This window comes from Ambystoma mexicanum, chromosome 6p (genome assembly GCF_040938575.1).
Source record: "Ambystoma mexicanum isolate Mex_15411 chromosome 6p, UKY_AmexF1_1, whole genome shotgun sequence".
Classification (NCBI taxonomy): Eukaryota; Metazoa; Chordata; class Amphibia; order Caudata; family Ambystomatidae; genus Ambystoma; species Ambystoma mexicanum.
Genome location: NC_090935.1, coordinates 1,488,589,242 through 1,488,610,734, shown reverse-complemented (window position 1 = coordinate 1,488,610,734; position 21,493 = coordinate 1,488,589,242). Strand labels below are relative to the sequence as shown.

Sequence of the window (21,493 nt, the reverse complement as noted above, 5' to 3'; positions counted from 1 at the left end):
AGTTTAATGCTTCCAAGGGCATGGCCAAATAATTTGGTTTAGATGTTCAGAAGCTTTATGCTACTTCCTCCAGAGGGTGGTCATTTTAGTCCTCATCCTCATTTCCTGAAAGGGTTAAGGATCCAAAGCCCACTGGTAAGCAAATTTAGCAGCATTGACCATGCCAGGGTAGGGACAGAAGTGATATAAGAGACACTGCTTCTGCCTCCACTTGACCCTCCTCTGCCCTTGTATAAAACCACGTTAATTTGAAAATGTTTCGCATTTTTTTCTGTTGTGCAGAGGTTATCTCTATAGGTAAGAGAGTGGCAGTGCACCACTGCCTATGCTTGTCCTAACAGGTCGTGTCACAGGGTTGGTGCCTCTATTTCCCCCATTTCACCCTTCTCCCCATCATTTTCCTCTGAAAATTATGTTGTGTTGAAGGTAATTCATTGACTCCTGGTGAAGCTCATAAGAGAACATGTTCCTGCTCCATTGAGAGGAAGGTGTTGGTACTCCCTTCATTTTGTGATACCGAAAAAGTACAGGAGCCTGCATCCCATCAATCATCTACAGCTGCTGAATTTGTACTTTCACAAGGATAAATTCAGTTTGGTCTCATTGGACCGGATCGTCCAAGTGTTGACATGTGTGGACTGGCTTCTATCACTGGACTGGTATCAGGTTATATTGAATGACACAGTGAAAAAAGTCATCAGGTTGGCGACTTTATAAAAAAAATGCATTAATGATGCACCCTCCAGGCTATCAAACACTTTCCCCAAATATTCTAGGACTGGAGGTAATAACATATAATTATACCCCTCCTAGAATATTTGGGTAAAGAATGTTGATAGCCAGGAAAAAGTCACCAGAACCCGACGAGTACTTTTTCATGGCAACATTATTACATGGAACCCATTGGACTTACAGGCAGCCTTGTTCCATTTCCTGATTGTCCCAAAGCACAAACATACCTGAGGTTATTGTTTGGCAACACTAATTACCAGTTTGCTCCTCCAGCAGTTTGAACATTCTTTGACCCCAAGAGTTGTCACCAAGATGTTAGCTGTGTTGGCTGCACATCTACATCGACGGTGGGTACTTTCAGTCTCGCTCTTTAGAGCTGTTTGGTGTCAGCCCACCTGTGCCAAACATGTCCTTTGATGCACAGCTTGGGCGTCATACTAAAGTGCAAAAAGTCCCAGGGACCTCCCTGCTAGTCACTCAAGTTCACCAGTTCGGTTCTGGGCATGCACTCAGGCAGGGCCTTTCCACACAAGGATTCTTTATGACACACAACATTCATATGGTGCAGGTCATCATGTCCCAGAGTCAAGTGCAGACTCTGCCTTTCTACTCCTTCTGGGTTTCATGGCCTCCTGTATTTTTGTCATGCCAGAAGTTCAGTTGTGCATGAGCGTGCTCCAGTGGCTGCTTCGATGTCAGTGATCTCGATTTTAGGACAATGTGGCAGGCTTTTCACAAGTCTCAAGCAAAGAGTCACATGAAGACTCCTAGTGGGCCTGCAGAGACCACTTGCTGGGGGAGAGCCTTTATGGCACCCTTGGCTTCAAGTAACGCTAGTCCCAAGTGCCTCCTTGAATGTTTGGGGTGCTCAACAGATGGATCTTCCAGTAAACAGACTGATCTCCCCTGAGGCAAAATGAACACATAAAACTCACATAACTACAGGCCACCAGGCTATCCCTCGTTGCTTTCCTTTTGTGGGGCAAGTGTGTCCATATACTGATGCACAACACGATGGCCATGCATGAATTCAACAAGAGAGTTGGTATGGAGTTGCTGCCTCTGTGCAGGGAAGCAATACGAGCATGGTCATGGCTTCTTAAGAACAATGTATTCCTGTCAGAAGACAATCTGGCCATGATGGAGAGCATTGTTGTAGACGAGTTAAGCAGGCATTTTTCAGTCTCCCATGAGTTGACACTGTGTCAGAAAGTTAGGGATGAGATGTTTGCCTCTCGGAGGTCCTCTTACGTGTGCCTCTTAGCCTGGAGTTTGACCCCGATGTGCAAGTTCCCCTACTAAAGGCAGCGTTGACCACTCACAATATAGTGAACCTAGTGGCAGCTATTGAATGCTCTTGGAAAATGTGTAATCTGCCTGTATTTGCTGCTTTTGTAGATTTTTCAGCAGAATTCGATACTATAATATGTGAAAGATTATGGTCCATACTCAAAGCTTGGGGAATACCAGCTGGTTCATTAAGCATGATTCAACTATTATACATTGAAACAACTGTGAGAATATGCCTTGATAATGAAGGAAGGTTGTCTGACTCTATTAAAACCCTGCAACAAGTCAAGCAAGAATGTATGCTTGCAGCTACTCTTTTTAACTTGTACCTGGCCGATCTTATGGTGGATTTACAGGCTATAATCTCAGATGATATACAAATAGGTAACTTGAGATTGGACTGGCTGGGTTACGCAGATGACCTTTTACTCTTAGACTACACTCCTAATGGTTTACAAACTAAACTGAAAGCCCTTGAACATTTTGCAAGCGTGAATGGCCAAAGTATCAATATTGGTAAAACCAAAATTATACCATTTATTGGGAAAGTCAAATGCCCTCGTTCCATTAACTATAAATGGATGATATGGATCCACAAATTGAAGTAGTGAGTAAGTACCTAAGTGTGATTATTGATGACAAACTTTGCTGGAAACGACATTGGAAGGACATAAAATTGAACTGTATGAAGATTGTTATGTCAATAAGTCACTTTTTTGGCCAACCAGTTGGTTTTTCAGTCAGTACTGTTTTGTTACTATATTCATCTAAGGTGTTATCATGCTTACTCTATGCAGCAGAAATATGGGGTGTAAGATATGTAAATGAAATTAACCAATTTGAAACAAAACTGTTAAAAATTTGCCTAAATCCTTATCCAGAGAATATCTATTATTAGAATGTGATTTTATGGGCGCTACTGACATTTTAGAGTACAAAACAGCAATGTTGTATGTGAAATGATGCACTTTAATGAACAATACTTTTGTTGTGGAACTAATGCGTGATATTGTTACAAAAATGATTCTGCTGGATTCTAGTATTATAGCAGTGATGAAGAGGGTATCTTAAATGGGCTAAAGATAATGCAGCGATATGGTTGCAAAACACCCATGCCAAGAACAAACGTTTACTGAAAACTGATATATTAAATCTTGCCAAAGAACGGAACATGATTAATCTTGCGACCAAAACAAATAGTGGGCTGTTTTTGGAGTTCTGGTCCATTGATTCGATAAAGCCTAAGTATCAAGCAGCCTACCATGATTGTAATACTGTAAGACACTGGGCCTCATTACGGGTCGGGCGGTCCGGAATTAACAGTGGCGGTAAACCCGCCGCCACTGTTAATTCCAAACCGCCCGATCCCGACCCCTGCAAGTGGAAGGTGATCTGACCTGGCGGGTTGAACACCTCCCGCCTACAGGCGGACGTGGAAACACCGGCACCATCACGAGATAGTGCTGGTGTTTCCACTTCCCCATTCCCATTGAGTCCTATGGGACTCAATGGGAATGGGGATTAACACCATTCAGCCTCTGTGACTCCCGGGACACCGGGGGCTGTAATGCCCTGGTAATTCCGGGAGTCACGGAGACGGAATGGTAATACGAGTCCGGGGGTAACCAGGCGGTTTTACCGCCACGATTACCGCCGGACTCGTAATGAGGCCCATCATCTCTTATTCAAATTTAATATGTGAGACACACTGGAGGTCTTAGGGGCCAAACTGTGAATTGATAGGAAGCGGAGACATTGCAGACTAGGTGGGATGACAACCACAGAGTCAGCTGAGCATATTATATGTCACTGTGAGAGCCTCAACCTTCTAAGGCGCACATATTTGAAGGCGTATGATAATACACATGAGGATGTGAATATGTATGATACATGGCAAGCTTGCATAGAAATAATCAGAATCTTATGTTCCATATGATGACATTTTATGAACTTGTTTTATCTACTTTAACGGAGTTGTCTGTTGGCACCCTGTTTTAACTAGTTTTATATGTAATCAATTTTATTTGTGGTATCTCTGGTATTTTATGATGAAATGGAGTTTGTATATATATGTTTTTATATATAAAGCCATGTGTGGCTGTGGACATATTAAATAAATAAATAAACTAAAGGCAGTGTTCTGCCTGCAGTGCTCTAAGGGACGCATTGATTGTTGAGTGGAACTTTGACCTCCTCCATCCATTGGGCCTCATTACGACCCAGGCGGTAAGTTACCGCCTGGGGCGTGACTTTACCACCATGGCGTAAACTACGTTTACGCCATGGTGGTTGGCGGACTTACCGCCCCATTCCGACCTTGGCGGGGCGGTAAGTCCCCAATCCCCATTTACCCTTCCCCATTCCCATTTTTGCCCCATAGGGCATAATGGGAGTGGGGAAGGCGTTAATTACGCCACCGTAAATTACGGTGGCGTAATTAACTCCATGGTCCCTTAGCGCCATGGATTTTAACACCTGCTAAAAGCAGGTGTTAAAAGCGCCATGGCGCTAAGGGACCTCGTACTCAGGCGGTAAGGGTCGGCGCTGTTAACGCTGCCGTAAACCCCTTACCGCCTGGGTCGTAATGAGGCCCATTGTCTATGATTCCTGTTATAACGCAGCTTCTGAGGCCACTGGAAAAGTTTAGGTCACTCACGATTTTGAACAACTGGGGTTAAACCCAATACTTTTTGAAATGTCCATCTGTCTGTCCTTGTGCCTCCCTGCAAGAGTAGATCTACTCTCCCAATTGGGTGGCAGGGTCCACCACCAGAGCCTGAGGAGTCCTAGCACGCATGCTTGGCTGCTGAGAAGCTGGGGTGATGTCCTGGATGCACTGCTTTCTCCCAAGAGACGTGCCACCAGTCCCAACTAAGCCTGGTGGTGGCTTGAGATCACAAGACTGCTATTAATCAGACCAGATTAAGATGGATAATCCTCTGCATTTCAGAGTGGCGTAATTAACTCCATGGTCCCTTAGCGCCATGGATTTTAACACCTGCTAAAAGCAGGTGTTAAAAGCGCCATGGCGCTAAGGGACCTCGTACTCAGGCGGTAAGGGTCGGCGCTGTTAACGCTGCCGTTAACCCCTTACCGCCTGGGTCGTAATGAGGCCCATTGTCTATGATTCCTGTTATAACGCAGCTTCTGAGGCCACTGGAAAAGTTTAGGTCACTCACGATTTTGAACAACTGGGGTTAAACCCAATACTTTTTGAAATGTCCATCTGTCTGTCCTTGTGCCTCCCTGCAAGAGTAGATCTACTCTCCCAATTGGGTGGCAGGGTCCACCACCAGAGCCTGAGGAGTCCTAGCACGCATGCTTGGCTGCTGAGAAGCTGGGTTGATGTCCTGGATGCACTGCTTTCTCCCAAGAGACGTGCCACCAGTCCCAACTAAGCCTGGTGGTGGCTTGAGATCACAAGACTGCTATTAATCAGACCAGATTAAGATGGATAATCCTCTGCATTTCAGAGTGGTATAATCTGACCAAGAAAGAAGTGCCTGAAGATCTCATGTACCATCCTACCCAGATGCCTGGTGGCTACCGCTGCCTTGCAGCGGGCTGACTCTTCTGTGCATGTCTAGAAGGCAGCTACATAGGCTTCCATGCACACCTTCACCAATTATTACTGCCTGAATCCTTTGACAGGTCGGGAGGCACGCTTTGGTGATGTGGTGCTCCAGAGTTTCCTGGTGTAGGTGTTGTTTCCACACTCTCGAATCTATGAGAATATCAAATCACTTACCTTTAGTAATGTTTGTTACAATGGATTAATCCTTCATTCTACGCACTCATTATCCTCTCAAGTTAGTACTCAGTATGGGAAGCTTGTGCACCTCTTGTAGAAAGGCAGTCCCACCCATGGTGCCACATCCGGAGTGAGGGACACTGCTGCACCAATTATTGCGTACAGAGAGCAGCACTGAACCCAGCTGGTGGCTGACATAAATTCTAAAGCCAGACTGATGTTGGAAAATGTATTTCTAAGATTAAGAATAAATGAAAGGACAGATCCCTCAGAAACAACATTAACAAACGTAATTCATTTGTTCTTTAATGGCTTCCTGCAGCATCATTCATGTCATTATTTCTACAAGTGAACATAGAGGGCTGCTTGAGCTTTGGGATTAATGTGCCAGAGTCGTTTATCAGGTTTTCGTTGACCCAGCCAGGTCTGGGTTGGCAAAAACAATGATGGATAAATGCTCAATAGGCATTTCCTTCACACAAATTCACAACCTTCACTTACAGAAATAGGTTAGGAGGTGTGACTATTCTGATGATGTAATCTTTCCTGGAGCTAGCCTCTCCTCATGTGGCCAGGGGACGGCAGCTGCTATCTGATCTTGACCCTGGGGTGGCTATTTGAGGGAGGATCACATGAGGGGATGTGGCCCTCAGGGGGAGGGTGTGGCATCATCAGATGAGACATGGGATCCCCCTTTCTCTTTTAGGAATAGCCCTTCCATTCATCATTCCTTGATGGCATAGTGTGACCATCCCTTTCAACAACCCTTAAAGCCTGTAACAAACAGAATCATAAAGACTGAGATGAGGAGCCTGGTAATGCTGAATACTCAGCAGAACCAGAAGGAGCAGTCTAATGCTTGGAGGAAGCTGATTGGCTCCAAGCAACTTCCTTCCTTGAAGCAGGATTTTAAAGATGGAACTGCTGAAAGTAACTGGGAGATTCAACCAGATAGACACTGCCGGGAATACCAAGCTGTCAGGTTAACAGGCAACACGGGAGACAGTGAGAGAGGAAGGACTGGAGGAGCTAGTTCTCCATGCTGGGATCAGAGCAGGAAGAGATGAGAACCCTTCCTGGTGACTGGTGACTGGTAGCCTGAACACAGAGAAGGGCTCAGAAGCAAAGCAGGAGCCACAAAGTATGTGGAAGATACCAGATGAGGCTGGTAAGCTTGTGAAGTGGAGGCGGGACGCTGGGGCTCTTCTGTATGTTTGCCTCGAGAGGTCCGGAGAATGCCAAAGCAAGTCGTTGAGCCCCAAGAAGGGAAGCTGTGTCACCGAGGCCCTTCAGCAGCTCCATCAACTACTGATAAGTGCCAGTTCCATGAGTTGGTGAACCCCGAGCATGGGACATTTGATAAAGAAGGTGATTGAAAGTGAGTTTGAGACCCTACTTTGATAAAAGTGATAAAAGTGATACAGAATATTGGAACTGTGTGAATACAAGAAATACAAGGATTAAGACAGAACCTGGTGGCAGGGGAGCATACCAGGTGTCTACACATTTGACAAATGAAGAAAAGGAAAGTGGATTTGAGACACAGGACCTCATCACAAGTTGGGCGGTATCCTGGTGGTAAATCCACTGGAAATACCACTCAACACAATTACTGTTACAGCGACTTGGTCAGGCCGTATCACCGCTGGATTACAAGTGGTGGTGGCAGTGTAAGTCCCCATTTTTTGGAGTCCATAGGACTCAATGGGCCATTTTCAGCACAATTACAGCAGTGAACATTATCAATTTGCAACTTGTGTTGGATTATACCTTTTTGTTGAACGTGAACATTTGTGCACTTTTCAAGCCAAAGATAATACCCATAACACCTTAGAGTTACTTTTAGAATGAGAGGGAAAGGATAGGATTTCGGACACAGGACATTTCTGCTTTGGAAATCTTGACACAGGACACACCCTTAGTTTTGGTTGGGGTAGGGAAATACCTCCTAGGTCAGGGACAGTGGGGCATTTTGTAACTCCCTTTTTATCAATTAATAAAAGTATTTATCCATTGCTTAGAGTCCTCTGAGACCGTGTCTCATTACTGGTTCCTCACAGACGCTTTGACCACTCTCAGCTGAGAACTAAAAAGGTATTTTTGGAAACACGTAGGCACATTTAGATATGCAATTTTTCTCAAGTAGCGTCATCATTCCTCACACAGTGTATCGCTCTTGTGCTACGACCCAATTATTTTGAGACAGAAAGCCTACAAAAATGCCCTTATTGAAATATTACCTACGTTATGATATTAATGACACTCTTAATACCCCAAGGTTTCTAAGCGTGAACCTGGGGATCAAACCTGTGTTGTTTTGTGTCGTCTTGCTTCTAAGGCGAGCACGTTGCCACTGAGCTATCCTCCCAAGACCAATTGTTGCCAACTAATTGACTGTTTATGAAAATAAACTGATAAAATACAGAAGATTTGCTGATAATAATATGGTAATTGTTGTTAAGGTGTTCAATATTAGTTGTGCATTCCCCTCATTCACGTATGTCTTTATTACATCTCAAAAAAATTCTATTTAGGCACCAGAAGAGATTAAAAGAAAAAGAGTGCAAGGCCGCTGCAGCAATGCAATCTGAACAAGCACCAAGACCAAGGGTTAGTGTGATTTTTATTTCAGCAATTGATTATTTTGTCAAAGATCATTATATGTTTTCTTGGAACAGCTCTTTGGTCCCTGCCCAGCACGCCCATGGAAAGGGTCTAAGATAATGGCCCTATTCAATAATAGGACAGTGAGTTGAAGCAATATTACAAAAAGAGTATAAGATCTGAACTCAGTGACAGAAAGTGGAGTCCACGCGCCTTTAGCTATCCTTAATGAGGCAAGAATGGAAACTCACCTACCCTTAACATGTCCACTGTACGTTAGCAGACATGCATTATACACAATTTAATGTAATAGCAAACATGGAGTAATGACATCTAGTCATCAATTCGAACCACGTTATTATGTGGGTAACCATACAATGTGTAAACCTCTACTTAACTGTAACACATTACACTTCTCGCCTCCCACATTCACCTCCCACATCTGCCTGAAAGCCAATGACACTTACATTTCTTCCAATAACTTTCATGTATCTCAATGGAAGGGGAACACCCATTCGGAACTGCAGGAAAAGCGATGTGTAAAAATGGTGCATGTGGGGTAACACGTAAGCACAGGGTAAGCAATGTGTGAATTGTCTTTTTTTTATTTGCATTATTAGTGTAATACAAAAACGTTTAGCAAAAAGAATACTAAGAAAAATCATCTTCAGCAGTTCATACTTGTCATTAAAAGAAACCTATATGGCCAATGTTCTTATCGTCTAGTCCTTAGTTTGGAGACCAGGCCTCAGATTTAAAGTCCTAGGCAGTCTTTTATGAATTTTACTGCAGCGATAGTCAGCGAGATCTTTTCTCCTCTATAGACCACCAGTCCTCACATGAGAGAGAGGGAGAGCTTTCCAAAAATGTTGCAAAATAGTGTTCTTTTCTCATTTCGTGCAGGGCAACGGGTGAAAAGATGTAAGAGATTTTCCAAAACTCCAGTGCCCTTGCAAAATATGCAGAATGGTGTTTCTGATCAAACCCGTTCTTGTTACAGTGATCTCCATTGTGGGGATGAGGTTAAATCTGATCCTCATTAACTGGCTCCTATAGTGAGGGCTTGGAAATGTCTTTATGTAGGCCGGGATATCTCCAAGTGCTCTTACCTCTTTTTCGAGATGTTTAAACAGTTTGTATTGTTTTGCCTCCTCACAGGTCTTGATCCAATCGTCTTCCTACAATATGTTCATGCTTTTCCATGGGTTTGTTAGTAGCTCTTCACAAGAAGTACCCAGTTCGTCCAGCAAGGATCTACATGACCCGCCCCACAAGGTCCCCAGCACACTTGTCCTAGAGTGTATTTATGCTTTTTATGATTTTAAACACAGTTGGTGGGGAGCCTTTTGAGTACTTTCCAAAAAAAGGTCAGTGCTTTCCACTCAACCACAGCCTTCAAAGAGACTAGACCCAGCTCCCTCCTGATGATTTGGATTGGGGTAGATTTAGGCAAACCAAGCACTCTTCCAAAAAAAGGCCTTCCAGTATTCATTATTGTGTTTTCGGAATGGCTATCAATGCTTCTGCCTCGTAGGACATCGTGGGCACTGTTTTAGCTTTGTAAAAGACAATTAGCGGTTGCAGCGAAAACTGCAGAATCTGTCCTTCAAGATTAGTGCTTGGTTATAAAGCAGTCATTTTCTGTCTCATTGCCTGGGTATTTTTTATTCCTGCTGAGTTTTTAGAAATTTGAACACCCAAGTATTTAAAGGAATCAACTACATCAACTTTCTTTGACCTCAGGCACCAGATGAATCTCTCGTTTCGGTTCCCTCTACTTCTTTGTAGGGTTATAATCTTTGTTTTCCCGGTGTTGATCTTCAAGTGATTTAGAGCGGTGTATTCTTCCAATTGTGTTAATTGTCTGTACAAGCCTACAGGGGTGGTGTCTAATAGGAATAAATCATCTGCATAAAGAAGGCAACTAACTTTTACACCCCAAATTTTTGCAGGGAAACATTTGACTTCCCCAATAAAGGGTGGGAGGTCCGAAATGTAAAAGTTGAAAAGGGCAGTTGCTAGCAGGCATCCTTGCTTCACGCCTCAACCTATCGGTATCTGTTCACTCAGTAGGCCAGATGTATTAAGCCATACTCTGCAAGATGTGTCTGTGTGCAGAGCCTTTATTTGAGCCACTAGGTCGGGAGGACATTTCCACAAAAGCTGTTTATCCCATCAAAAGCCTTTTGAGAAATCGACAAAGGCAAGGTCGATTTTCAAATCCATTCTTAGGGTTTTGTTCATTAGTAATGAAAGCAAAAGAATTGTCGGCGAAGTCCCCAGGCCTTTTACAAAGCCAGCCTGGTACGGGTCCTGGCGTCCTTCAATCAGTGACCACTCCCTTAATATTTGCAGTAGCAGTGTTGCGTAGAGTTTCCCCATGACGTCTAACAGAGCAATTGGGCAATAGTTGCCCGGGTCATCCCTATCACCACTCTTGAAAATCGAGACAACAATTGCCTCTTTCAACGAGGAGGGAAAACTCTTGTTGCTAGGACGTTTTTCAGGATCAAGTCCAGCACTGTTACCCATTGTTCTGGTTTTGTTTGAGGGTTTTGTTGGAGAGACGGTCTCACCCTGGTGCTCGAGAGTATTTGGCATGTTTTATCAAGTTAAACAAGTCATCCTGATCATAGCACAAGATCCAGGGAGATGAATTAAGAGCAACCTTTTCCGCTACATGTTGTTAGGAGAACAGGGTGTTAAAGAACTGGACCCAGTCACTTTCTGCAACGCCGTTAATGAGCAGCAGTGTCCAACAGGCTCCGATGAAATTGATGATGGCCCAAATTTCTGTTATGTTCTTTTGCTCTAGTGTTTTCAGGGTGCTCTGTGCATCTTTCTGCACCATTTATTTCTTATGCCCCCTGAGCCAGTTCTTGTAGTTGTTCTTTAGTTTAACCATAACTGCTGGAGCAGATATCAAGTGGGATCGTTTCAATAGGCCCAGAGCTCGTCTTAATGCTCTCTTTTTAATGGCTACCTCTTTGTCATATTTGTGGCAGCCGGCCGAGGTAGGTCTCATGATCTTTGAGCTCTGGACCAAATACGGGGCCAATAGCGGAACATAGTTACCCCAAGATGTTGAAGTCGGCCCAAATGGAGTGCTGGTCCGAATGGTAGATCCAAGCTTCTCCACGTCTTGCTTATACAGTTTCAGCCTGCAGCCCTTGTTTACTGGTTCTACAGCTGTGGATGTTGTACGTACAGTTTTGTGGTTGATAGCCTTAGTTGCAAGTACTTCAAAAGACGTAATGAGTTCGATCAAATCTTTAGACACAAAGTCAATCACAGAGGGTTTGCGATCCTCGTTTCCAAGTAGGTTGACAAAACCTCCCTTTTTCAAAGTGGCCATTTAGAAAAGGGAGATCTCGAGACTTCATTAGGAGGTTCCAATTTTAGCCTCTCTGGATCTATTGGCGACAGGCAGAAGAGGTCTTTCAAATGTTATCTGTGGATGTCCCACATAGTGAATTTAAGTCACCACATAGGATGATTGAGGATTTATCTAGGCTGTATGCATCATAGATAGCCTCTGCTATGTTATCAATCATCTTTGTTGTTCCAATATTCAATGGATTCCAGTAGATATTAATCATTGATAAGTCTTTGTTGTGTGAGGTCTACACCTTTCCCTTTTGATGACTCTGCTTAGGTGTACTCTGCTGGATGAAACCTCCATGACTGATGGCCCTGACTAGTTCAAAGGTGTTTCCTGACTTTACCAGGGATTGTGTTTTCTCGTTCAAGGGATCGGTCACCCATAGCTTTGGCAGCCGTTGACAACAGTTGTAGGACTGCCGTTGGCTACAACCTACTAATGTTTCAACTTCAGAACTAGTAGGCAGTTGGGCCCTAGCCTGAAAGCTATGATCTATCACATATATGAAAGTCAAGCTTAAAATTTCTGGGACTTCCATCCTAGTGCTTGGTTGCCTTGTGTTAGAGTTTAGCTGGTCTCGACCACCAGGGTCTCTCTGTCACCCGGATACTTCTATGCCACGATGAAGAGCTCCAAGAAAATCATCTTGCTGTGCAGCATTGCTAGCAAGGTTGTTTTATGTTTTAGACTATCATTTATCGCCTCATAAAGTTTCAAAAAAGGTGCCATTGCAATAGTCACTACTGACATCAGGCTGAATACGTCTTGGCCAGATTTCCTTGATGTACTCTTGGCCTTTATTTGTTGTTTAGAAGGTCCTCCTTCTAGGTTTTTAAACCTTGAGGACAGGTCTATGGGGATTGGGGCTTGTGTAGTCAAGGCTTCTTCCATAGAGGGGCTATTCATCCTATATACATCCGGGACAGGCACTTCATTGTGGGTTTTAGCCAACCTTGCCAAAGGTGGGATCTTCCCCGCTGGGTCAGCTCCTTAGCTGGAAATTCAGTCAAATTAACTACCTTGTTGTCCATACTAGCAGATTTGACTGAGTTAATACTAGTAGTCAGTGAGTCCATTTTTTCATTCAAGATGTTAACAACCTGTAGTAGCACGCTGTTGGTGGTTGGACAAAGGTGAGCCTCGGGAGTTAGAGTTATATTGATGAAATCGTTTGTGTCATTCTCCAGGAACCCCTTTTGTTTGTTTTGGTAGGTTGATATAACCTTTAGTGGTAGGGTCAGCATAAGGTAATTTTTGGTCAGAGGATGTACCATTTTGATTTGCACTATCTAACTAATGACAAGCACCCTAGTCAGATTTCGTTTATGTAGGTAAACCCCCCATTAGGCACGGATAGATAGGCTTTTTGTTTATTATTTAAATAAAATCACAGGTAGAAATGCCACCTCTTTGTTTGCCTCCTTCTTCTCACCTACCACAGCTTGCTTTAAATCCTCCTTTGTTTCCAGTTCAATTACTGTCTCCTTTCCTCATAGGCCCAGCAACTCAATGCAGGAATGGGCCGAGAATGGTGTAGCTTAGCATGGCAGTCTTGCCAGATACTGTACTGGCTTGTGGATCATGAGGGTCATTTTAATTAAAGGAATCAATTGCACAGAAGAGAGCACCTCCATTACCACATACGTGTAAAAGGTTCCCTCTGTGCTTTTCCCCTCATGGAAGCGTAAAACAAAGCTGAAATCGCCTTTACCTATCAGTTTTCCAGTTCTTGGAAAAGTGTAAATGCATCCCGCAATGAACGATTGTGGAAGCCTTTTACAATTGATTCATATGGTAATTGCCTAGTTTCAGCAGGTGGGAATTACAGACGGATCCCATTGGACTTCATTTGTTATCCACCAGCATGAACATACATGATGGCGGGAAACATGACAGGTTTACAGGTGGAGCCAGGAAAGCAGCTTCACATCTAAAGTACGTTGTGTTTCCAAACTGTGCCTGACAACGTAATAAAAACCCAGCAGTACTCTAAAAAGGGCACATGCTTTTTGCTCACTGTACCTTTCAGAGATGGGAAATTTCCATTTGCACATCAGTCTTTGTCCCGCCCATATGAGCAGTCCAGCACTGAAATGCTATGGCAATTCCTCTCTGAACAAGAGTACCAAAAGCAACCCCATACACGTGTTTCAGGTTGAAAGGTGTAATAACGTAGAACAACAGGTAAGTGGATGTTACGTTTATTCTTCAAACCTGTACACCGTAACCCACCATCACCTCCCAGCTCCTTCCTTTCAAAACCCAACCGCCGCCCCGAGCGTGGAACTCATAAACATTCCACTCGCCTGGAACCTTTGACAACAGCTCGCAGTGGCGCGAGCAACTACTACACATCTCCCCCTGTAAACCTCAACGAATGGAAATACATCAAATACGGACATCAATGAGGAAATGGAAATAAGGAAGAAATAAGGAAATATGCATGAAAAGACATATATAGAAGAATGCTAATTATTTACAGTTCAAGATTAATCATCTGCAAATTCTAAAACAAAATCCTTATACTTTGCTGGAATCTTCTTCATTCGGTTCGGGCGAGTATTCACCCTATTGGAGGCTTCCGCTAAAACAGAGTCCTCGCATAGTCCCTTTCCGTGTGGAACCAAAACGGGATTATCTGATACAAGGACTGAAGACTCCTCTGCAACCCTTGTTTCCACCCCAGTCGGGCCAACAGCACAATTATCAGAATCACGCTCAGAATATTCATCCACACTTTTCGCACAGGATGCTCCATCTAATGGCGCAACACCATCACCTCCCGAGACAGGCACCTCCATACTTCCATGTCCCACCCGAGTAGCCTCGCCAGGAACCGCCACAGCACAACTGGAACCCTTATCGCTCCGTAGGGGAACCACACCTTCAGACGCACACTCGGGACCATCCCCAACTGTAGCACCACCTCCTTCACAACATTGGTCCTTAGTATTCGCCAGCTTTCCTTTAACAAGGACCACCCGCCTCAAACTCCATCTGGTACCATCTTGCAGTTTAACATATCCATGACCTACTTTGGTCACTACACACAGTTTCATAAATTTGGACAGACCCTTGGCTACAAATCTTGGATTTTTCACCACCACAAGATCACCAACTTGCACACGCAGGGGTTTCCTTTTGGCAAGCTGAGATTCCCAAAAACGGGATTGTTTAATGTGCACCTTGTCAAGAACTTCCTGCATATCGATGCAACTTCGCACACCACCCCCAAGAGCAGCCACCCGGAGTTTAGAGCCTGGTTTTCTACCTCTCATCAATTCAAACGGAGACACACCGGTAAAGGATGAAGGGGTAACCTTATAAGCTTTTAGGGCCTCAGTCACAACACTGCACCACGGCAAACCATTTGCGAGGGCCAACTGAACTGCCCCTTTCACGAACCGGTTCATCCGCTCAACTAATCCATTGGCCTCTGGATTGTACAAAGCCACCCTATGGTGACGAATTCCTAGTTTGGAGAAGAATTCTTGCATGGCGACTGACACAAATTGGGGACCATTATCGGTTACTACTCCAGCAGGAACCCCCTCCCTGTCAAACACCGCCGACAAGAAGTCAATCACCTTCTCAGTGGTGATCAAGGACAAAGCCGTGGCCTCCACCCACCTAGATGTGTAGTCAACCAACACTACAAAATATCTGAAACCTCCACCCAAAGTGTCCATGGGACCCATAATGTCTATGGCCACCTTTGACCACACGTCTTTCGGCACTTCCACAGGCTGTACGGGCTGGGGCGACGTTGTCCGACTCTTATCACTGACTGAACAAGCCACACAATCCTTAACCACTTTCTCAACCTCCTCATCCATCTTGGGCCACCAATACCCCTCTCTAAGCCTTCTTTTCGTCATAGATCTACCGATGTGCCCTTCATGAGCCAACTCCACCAACTTGGCCTTAAGAGAATCAGGTGGTATTAACCTGGTACCCCGGGCAATGCCCCACGGACCCACAGACAGCTCAGACCATACTTGTCCGAACGATTTATCCAATTCATCCATGCCAGCACCGGTAGCGAGAGCAACCTTGATGTTGTTCAACACGGGATCCATTGCACACTCTCTACCCCATTCCTGCTCATTGACGGCCGGAAACACCTTGGCCACCAACACATATTCATCACTCGTCACAGCCTGTGTTGAGTCTTCCCCAGTTACATCATTGCGGGGAAAACGAGAGGGACCATCCGCAACCATATTTTTATTGCCAGGTAAATACTCCACCTTAAAATTATACTCACTCATGTCTGCCATCCAGCGCATCACCCTAGAGGATGCCTGGAACAAACCCTTAGTTGTCAACACATGCACTAGGGGTTTATGATCGGTGCGTATAGTGTATTCTACTCCCCACAAGAATGTTCTAAAATGTTTGGATGCCCAGACAGCAGCCAAGGCCTCCCTCTCTATGACAGCATATCTATGTTCTGTTTCACTAAGAACCCTAGACGCAAAAGCAATGGGGCGGTACGATCCATCAAAACACTGTTCAAGAACAGCTCCCACCCGATACTCACTAGCATCCACTGTCAAAACTGTTTTCCTAGATGGGGAAAAGGAAGCTAACGATGGAGCCTGGTCCACCTGAGCCTTCAAGCCTTCAAATTCAAGTTGGCACGACTCTGACCACTCAAAACGTACACCCTTTTTGAGCAACGCTCTCATGGCCACTGTCTTGTCGGAGTACGTGGGAATAAACCGGCTATAATATTCAGCCAATCCCAAAAACGACCGTAATTGGTCCTTAGTGGTGGGTGGAGATACTTCACATAACGCCTTCACCAATTCGGCCTTAGGATGTATCCCCTTGGCATCCAGTGTGTGTCCTAAATAAGTCACACTCTCCAACCCTATCTTACACTTACTCAATTTGACCGTCAAACCACTCTTCTCCAAAATGCCCAAAATTCGTAGAATCCTTTCATTGTGTTCCTCACGCGACCTGCCCCACACCAAGATATCGTCCTGGAAATACTCCACACCATCTACTCCACAAAACAACTTTTGCATCACCCGCTGGAAAACAGCGGAGGCAGAGGCCAAACCAAATGGCGTACAGTGAGCAAAAAGTGTGTGCTGCAAACTCTCATCTCAGAAAAGGTTATCATGCCATGTTCTTTCTGGAGAGGAGCGCCTGCTACCTTTTTTACATTAAAGGTTTAGTAATTGCATTCAGATTCCTTTGTTCTTAGGGGGGCAGAAAATGCATGGTGCTAAAATTGCATGGATGCTCATGAACAATAGAAGATCCATTCCACAGTTTTAGAAACCCTTAACATGATGTAGGTTCTGTGTCATAGTGACTCCAGTGGAAGCTATATTGTGATGCTGGAAATGCATCAGAGGGACAGGGCCTCTGCATCCTTGTCCTTTATCACTTTATCATGTGTATTCTGACTCGTTTTCTGCTCAGGAGTTCATGTGGGACTCCTGGCGGTGCAGCTCTCTCTTTTTAGTTTGGTGAACAGACCCTTGAAATACCCTTACGGCACCCATGAGTGGGAGTACAACCCTGTACGCCTAGTATATGTTTTTGGGCACGTGTGTGTGGGCCAGAGAGCAGGGTACGGGCTGGTGACAGCTCTGTACTGAATTGACAGGCGCCCTGAACATCCTCCATTTTGGGATGCCCAGGTCCTGCCATTGGAATCAGTGGATTCCTGATGGAGACAAGATGGCCCCTGTGGCCTCTTTCCTTCCATCCCCTGTTACCTTGTTTTTCCTGAAGTCCCGGGAAGCCCTGGCTCTGTCCCTTCCCCTGACTGGCTGTTGGGTGGAAGTTCTATATATGTTATGGTGGGGAAGTCCTGGCCAGACTGGCTGGAGCCTTCCCAGTGACTGTATGTTGTGGGTACACCCTTGGGGTGGGACCTGGGTGAATGGAGTGTGTGACCAATATGCACTTCTTGTTGTGGATGTCTGGTTTCTAGTATGTGACACAAAGACTGCGACAGCCCTGCCCAAAATTGGTATGAATGCAGTGTGGAGTGCTGAATGGCTGGGTACTTGTCCCAAGACACATTTCTTGTTGTGAGTGTCTGGAGGGAGGAGAATGGCCTGAATGCACTGTGCGCCTGATTGGCTTCCTGAATGCCTGCGTGCCCTTCTGAGTGATTGGTTGCCTGAGTGTGACCCAGCAGAGTGAATGAAAGACCAACTAGTATATCTGGGGGCATCTCACTGCTAGAATTCGTTCAGAAGCTGAAGGTGAAACTGATGCTTAATCTTGAAGACCTGCTGGAAGAGAAGAATTGCTGTTGCTCAACGTCGTCGATCTGAAAGCTGTCGTGTCCAAGAACTGATCCAACAGAGGACCTGGTGATGAGGCGTCTTCCTAAGCTATGAGTTACCATTGTGCACTGCTCACCTTCGCCGAAGAGCTCGGGGAGCCAACCTACGAAACACTGTCAACCAGAGACGGCGACCACTGAGGAATCCGAAGAGAAGCACCCAGACATTCGTCCACCGCGGACCGAGGTTCCGCTGGTATCTCGTCGACCAGAGCCGCCGTGCTCTATTGCCTAAGAACACTTTGATTTAAGGAGTCCCTTGTTCATCACTGCTGACCGCTTTCCTCCTGCCGGAGAAAGTGGAGGTCGCTGACAACCGAGGAGAATCCGCTGGTGGGTTTCCCGCCACCCGAAGACCTCAAGGATGCCAGAGAAGATCCAGACGCCAGCCGTAGTCACGTCCCGATCGCCGACGCCAGATGCTACCGACTCGGCACCCTTGCTGGGCCAAAGTTCTTCTTTCACTCTTTGCGGCAACAAACCATCATTGTCGAGGTGCATCGCATGCCTCATCTGTTGCCGGACGTTTTCGACTGATCATCAACGAGCACCGCAAGGACCGAAGCTGTCATGACTCGCCATTTACGCCCCTTGTGGACTCCCTGTCCATGGTGCACCGTACCGCTGGAGCCGTTCTCCTCTCAACATGGCCGGCGCATCAGCCACACTGCGCTCTAGCATTTATGCCGGAGCCCTGGCGTCCTAGAAAACGGGCACGCCCCTGCGGCTCGTTGCGTCTCAACGCTCCTTTTTGAGTTTGCAGCTAGTGTGTTCATCGTTTCCTTCCTTTTCCTCGTATCGTTGTCTGATACCTTCCATATTCCCTTTTCATTCCTGGATTATTAGCAGCGGCCTGTTGCCTTCTCCGAGGCTGTCCGCGCATCCCTTCCATGTTTCCGCGCTCGCAACTCCATCTCAGTACTTGCGAGTAGTGCTTCCTTTCCCAGATTCTGCGCTTAATCTCGGACATTGACTGCTCTTACCTTCCTGGAATCCTGAACTCTTGTCTTCCTCTGAGTCTGCTCTCATTCCACGCTGGATACAGAGGACCACCAGCCTTACCTGTACAAGTCCAGGACATCCCGGAAGACAGAGAAACCTTCAAAGAAGAAGACGACAAAGGACAGACAGGTATGACCGGGGGCAAACTCTGACAGTTTAAGACACCCAGAACTTGATACTGAGCTCCATATGGACGCTGCAATCCAGGACTTAATGAGAGGAATGCAAGAATTAACAACAGAGGTTCAAAACCTCAAAGCCAAAAATGCAGCGTTAAAACAACTCGTGCTTTCCCAGGATTCGGCATTACAGGAAAGTGCTCTGAAGGGGGCATAGTGGACAAGTATGATGGTTCCTCCAAAACACTGCGATCCTTCCTTTATTCCTGTTTGGTGCCTTTCACATTCAAACCGTACTATTTTTCCACACCCCGAGCCAAGTTGGGGTTTATAATTGCTCATCTCTCAGGCAATGCCTTAGCCTGGGCAACTCCTTTGGTCAATGTTGCAGATCCACTCCTGGACAATTATGACGGATTTGTGGAAGCCTTCAAAACCATGTTCGATCGCCCTGATCAGGTTTACAGGGATCAGGAAAGGCTCCTGGAATTCCAACAAGGGAGTCAAGACATGCTTTCTCATGTAACCCGCTTTAAGCAGTTGCTTATAGAGGCTGATTGGTCCCAGGAGGCAAGTTTTACCCTGTTTCGCAGAGGCTTAAATGACAAAATTAAGGACGAACTTGCCAGAGTAGCCCGTTCAAGTTCCTTCCAGGCTCTGATAGAATTGTCCCTCCAAATAGACTTTCGAATCCAGGAAAGAAAGGCGGAAAAGAGAAAAACCAAAACAGCTTCTTCAAAGGTTTCCATGGATTTTCCTAGTCCTAAAGAAGCGATCACATCGCACTCTCCTGATCCCGAGCTTATGCAATTGGGCTCCGTACGGGGTCCAATATCTGCACAAGAAAGGATGCGTAGGAACAACACTGGGCTCTGTATATTTTGTGCCTCTAATAAACATCTAGTACGGAAATTTCCTATAGCTCCACCTACCGCGTTCGGGATTCTACAGCTCCTGATCTTGAGCAGAGCCCAGCTTCGGGAGAAAGATACTTGCTCCGCCTCTGCTCCTTCCTTAAATTACCCCCGATTGAATACCTTGGTGGTCCTGCAAACATCCTTATCCACTGCCAACAAGGAGACTCATTCCATCCTGGCCCTAGTGGACTGTGGTGCCATGGGAATCTTCTTGGACCATGAATGGGCCTTGAAACACAACATTCCCCAGAGAACTAAGGGAACAATCCAAGCTGGCGAAGGAATTGATGGGACACCACTGTCTTCGGGACCCATAACCCAGCAAACCACGGAACTGTTGCTCTCAATCATCAATCATCAGGAGATGCTTTGTTTTTACATCATCAAGGCAGCACACTACCCCATGGTTCTGGGAATGCCCTGGCTACAAAAACACAACCCATACATCAATTGGGCGGCCGGATCCTTATTTCTTGGCTCTGAATTCTGCTTGTCCCATTGTTTATCCCAAAACATGGTACAAAACGACGACCATCCATCTGTGTCTCCAATATTTCCCAAGTACCTGAGATTTACTAACAATATTCAGATGTGTTTTCAACAACTATTGTTCAATCACTACCACCCCATCGACCAGAAAACTGCGCAATCGACACAGAAGATTCTGCAGTGATACCATTTGGAAGAATGTTTATTCTTTCATAACCTGAAAAAAGGGCATTCCGGGAGTACCTGGACACCTACCTTGACAATGGAACCATTCGACCTTCCAAGTTTCCAGCCAGTACCTCTTTGTTTTTTGTGCCCAAGAAGGACTCTAAGGAACTTCGACCCTGTCTGGACTATCGGGGACCTAAGCAATGCACCCTTAAGGATTGTTACCCTCTACCGCTCATTTCCGACATATTGGAAGACGTTCAGGGAGCTGTAATCTTTACTAAACTCGACCTACGAGGTGCCTACCATCTCATCCAGATAAGGGAAGGCGATGAGTGGAAGACCGCTTTCAGGACCCCCTTTCCCCCCTTTGGACATTTTGAATACCTGGTAATGCCCTTTGGTCTTGCAAACGCCCCTGCAGTATTTCAGCGATTCATGGACAGAGTCTTTTCAGATATGTTGTTTCTCTTTGTCATAGTGTACTTGGACGACATATTCATCTATTCCAATGATTTCCAGTTACATCAGGAACATGTGACATTGGTCTTACAACGCCTACGAGAGAACAAACTCCTGGTTAAACCAGAAAAATGCACATTCCACGTCCAAACAGTTCATTACCTCAGGTTCGTTCTGAGTGCAAAGGGAAATGGACCCCTCCAAGGTTGAGTCTATCCTTTCTTGGCCAGCCCCTACAACAGTAAAACAGATTCAATCCTT

The 21,493-nt window shown here is 45.4% G+C and overlaps 1 protein-coding gene across 1 annotated transcript in view; it reads left to right on the top strand.

The window, feature by feature from the left end:
* The window catches only part of LOC138511076 (trichohyalin-like), a 3,831,204-nt gene that overhangs the window by 3,414,898 nt on the left and 394,813 nt on the right, over positions 1-21,493 (top strand). The window contains exon 32 of the mRNA XM_069626576.1: positions 8,308-8,383. Coding sequence (XP_069482677.1) covers positions 8,308-8,383 — 76 coding nt within the window. The remainder of the gene's footprint in view (positions 1-8,307; positions 8,384-21,493) is intronic.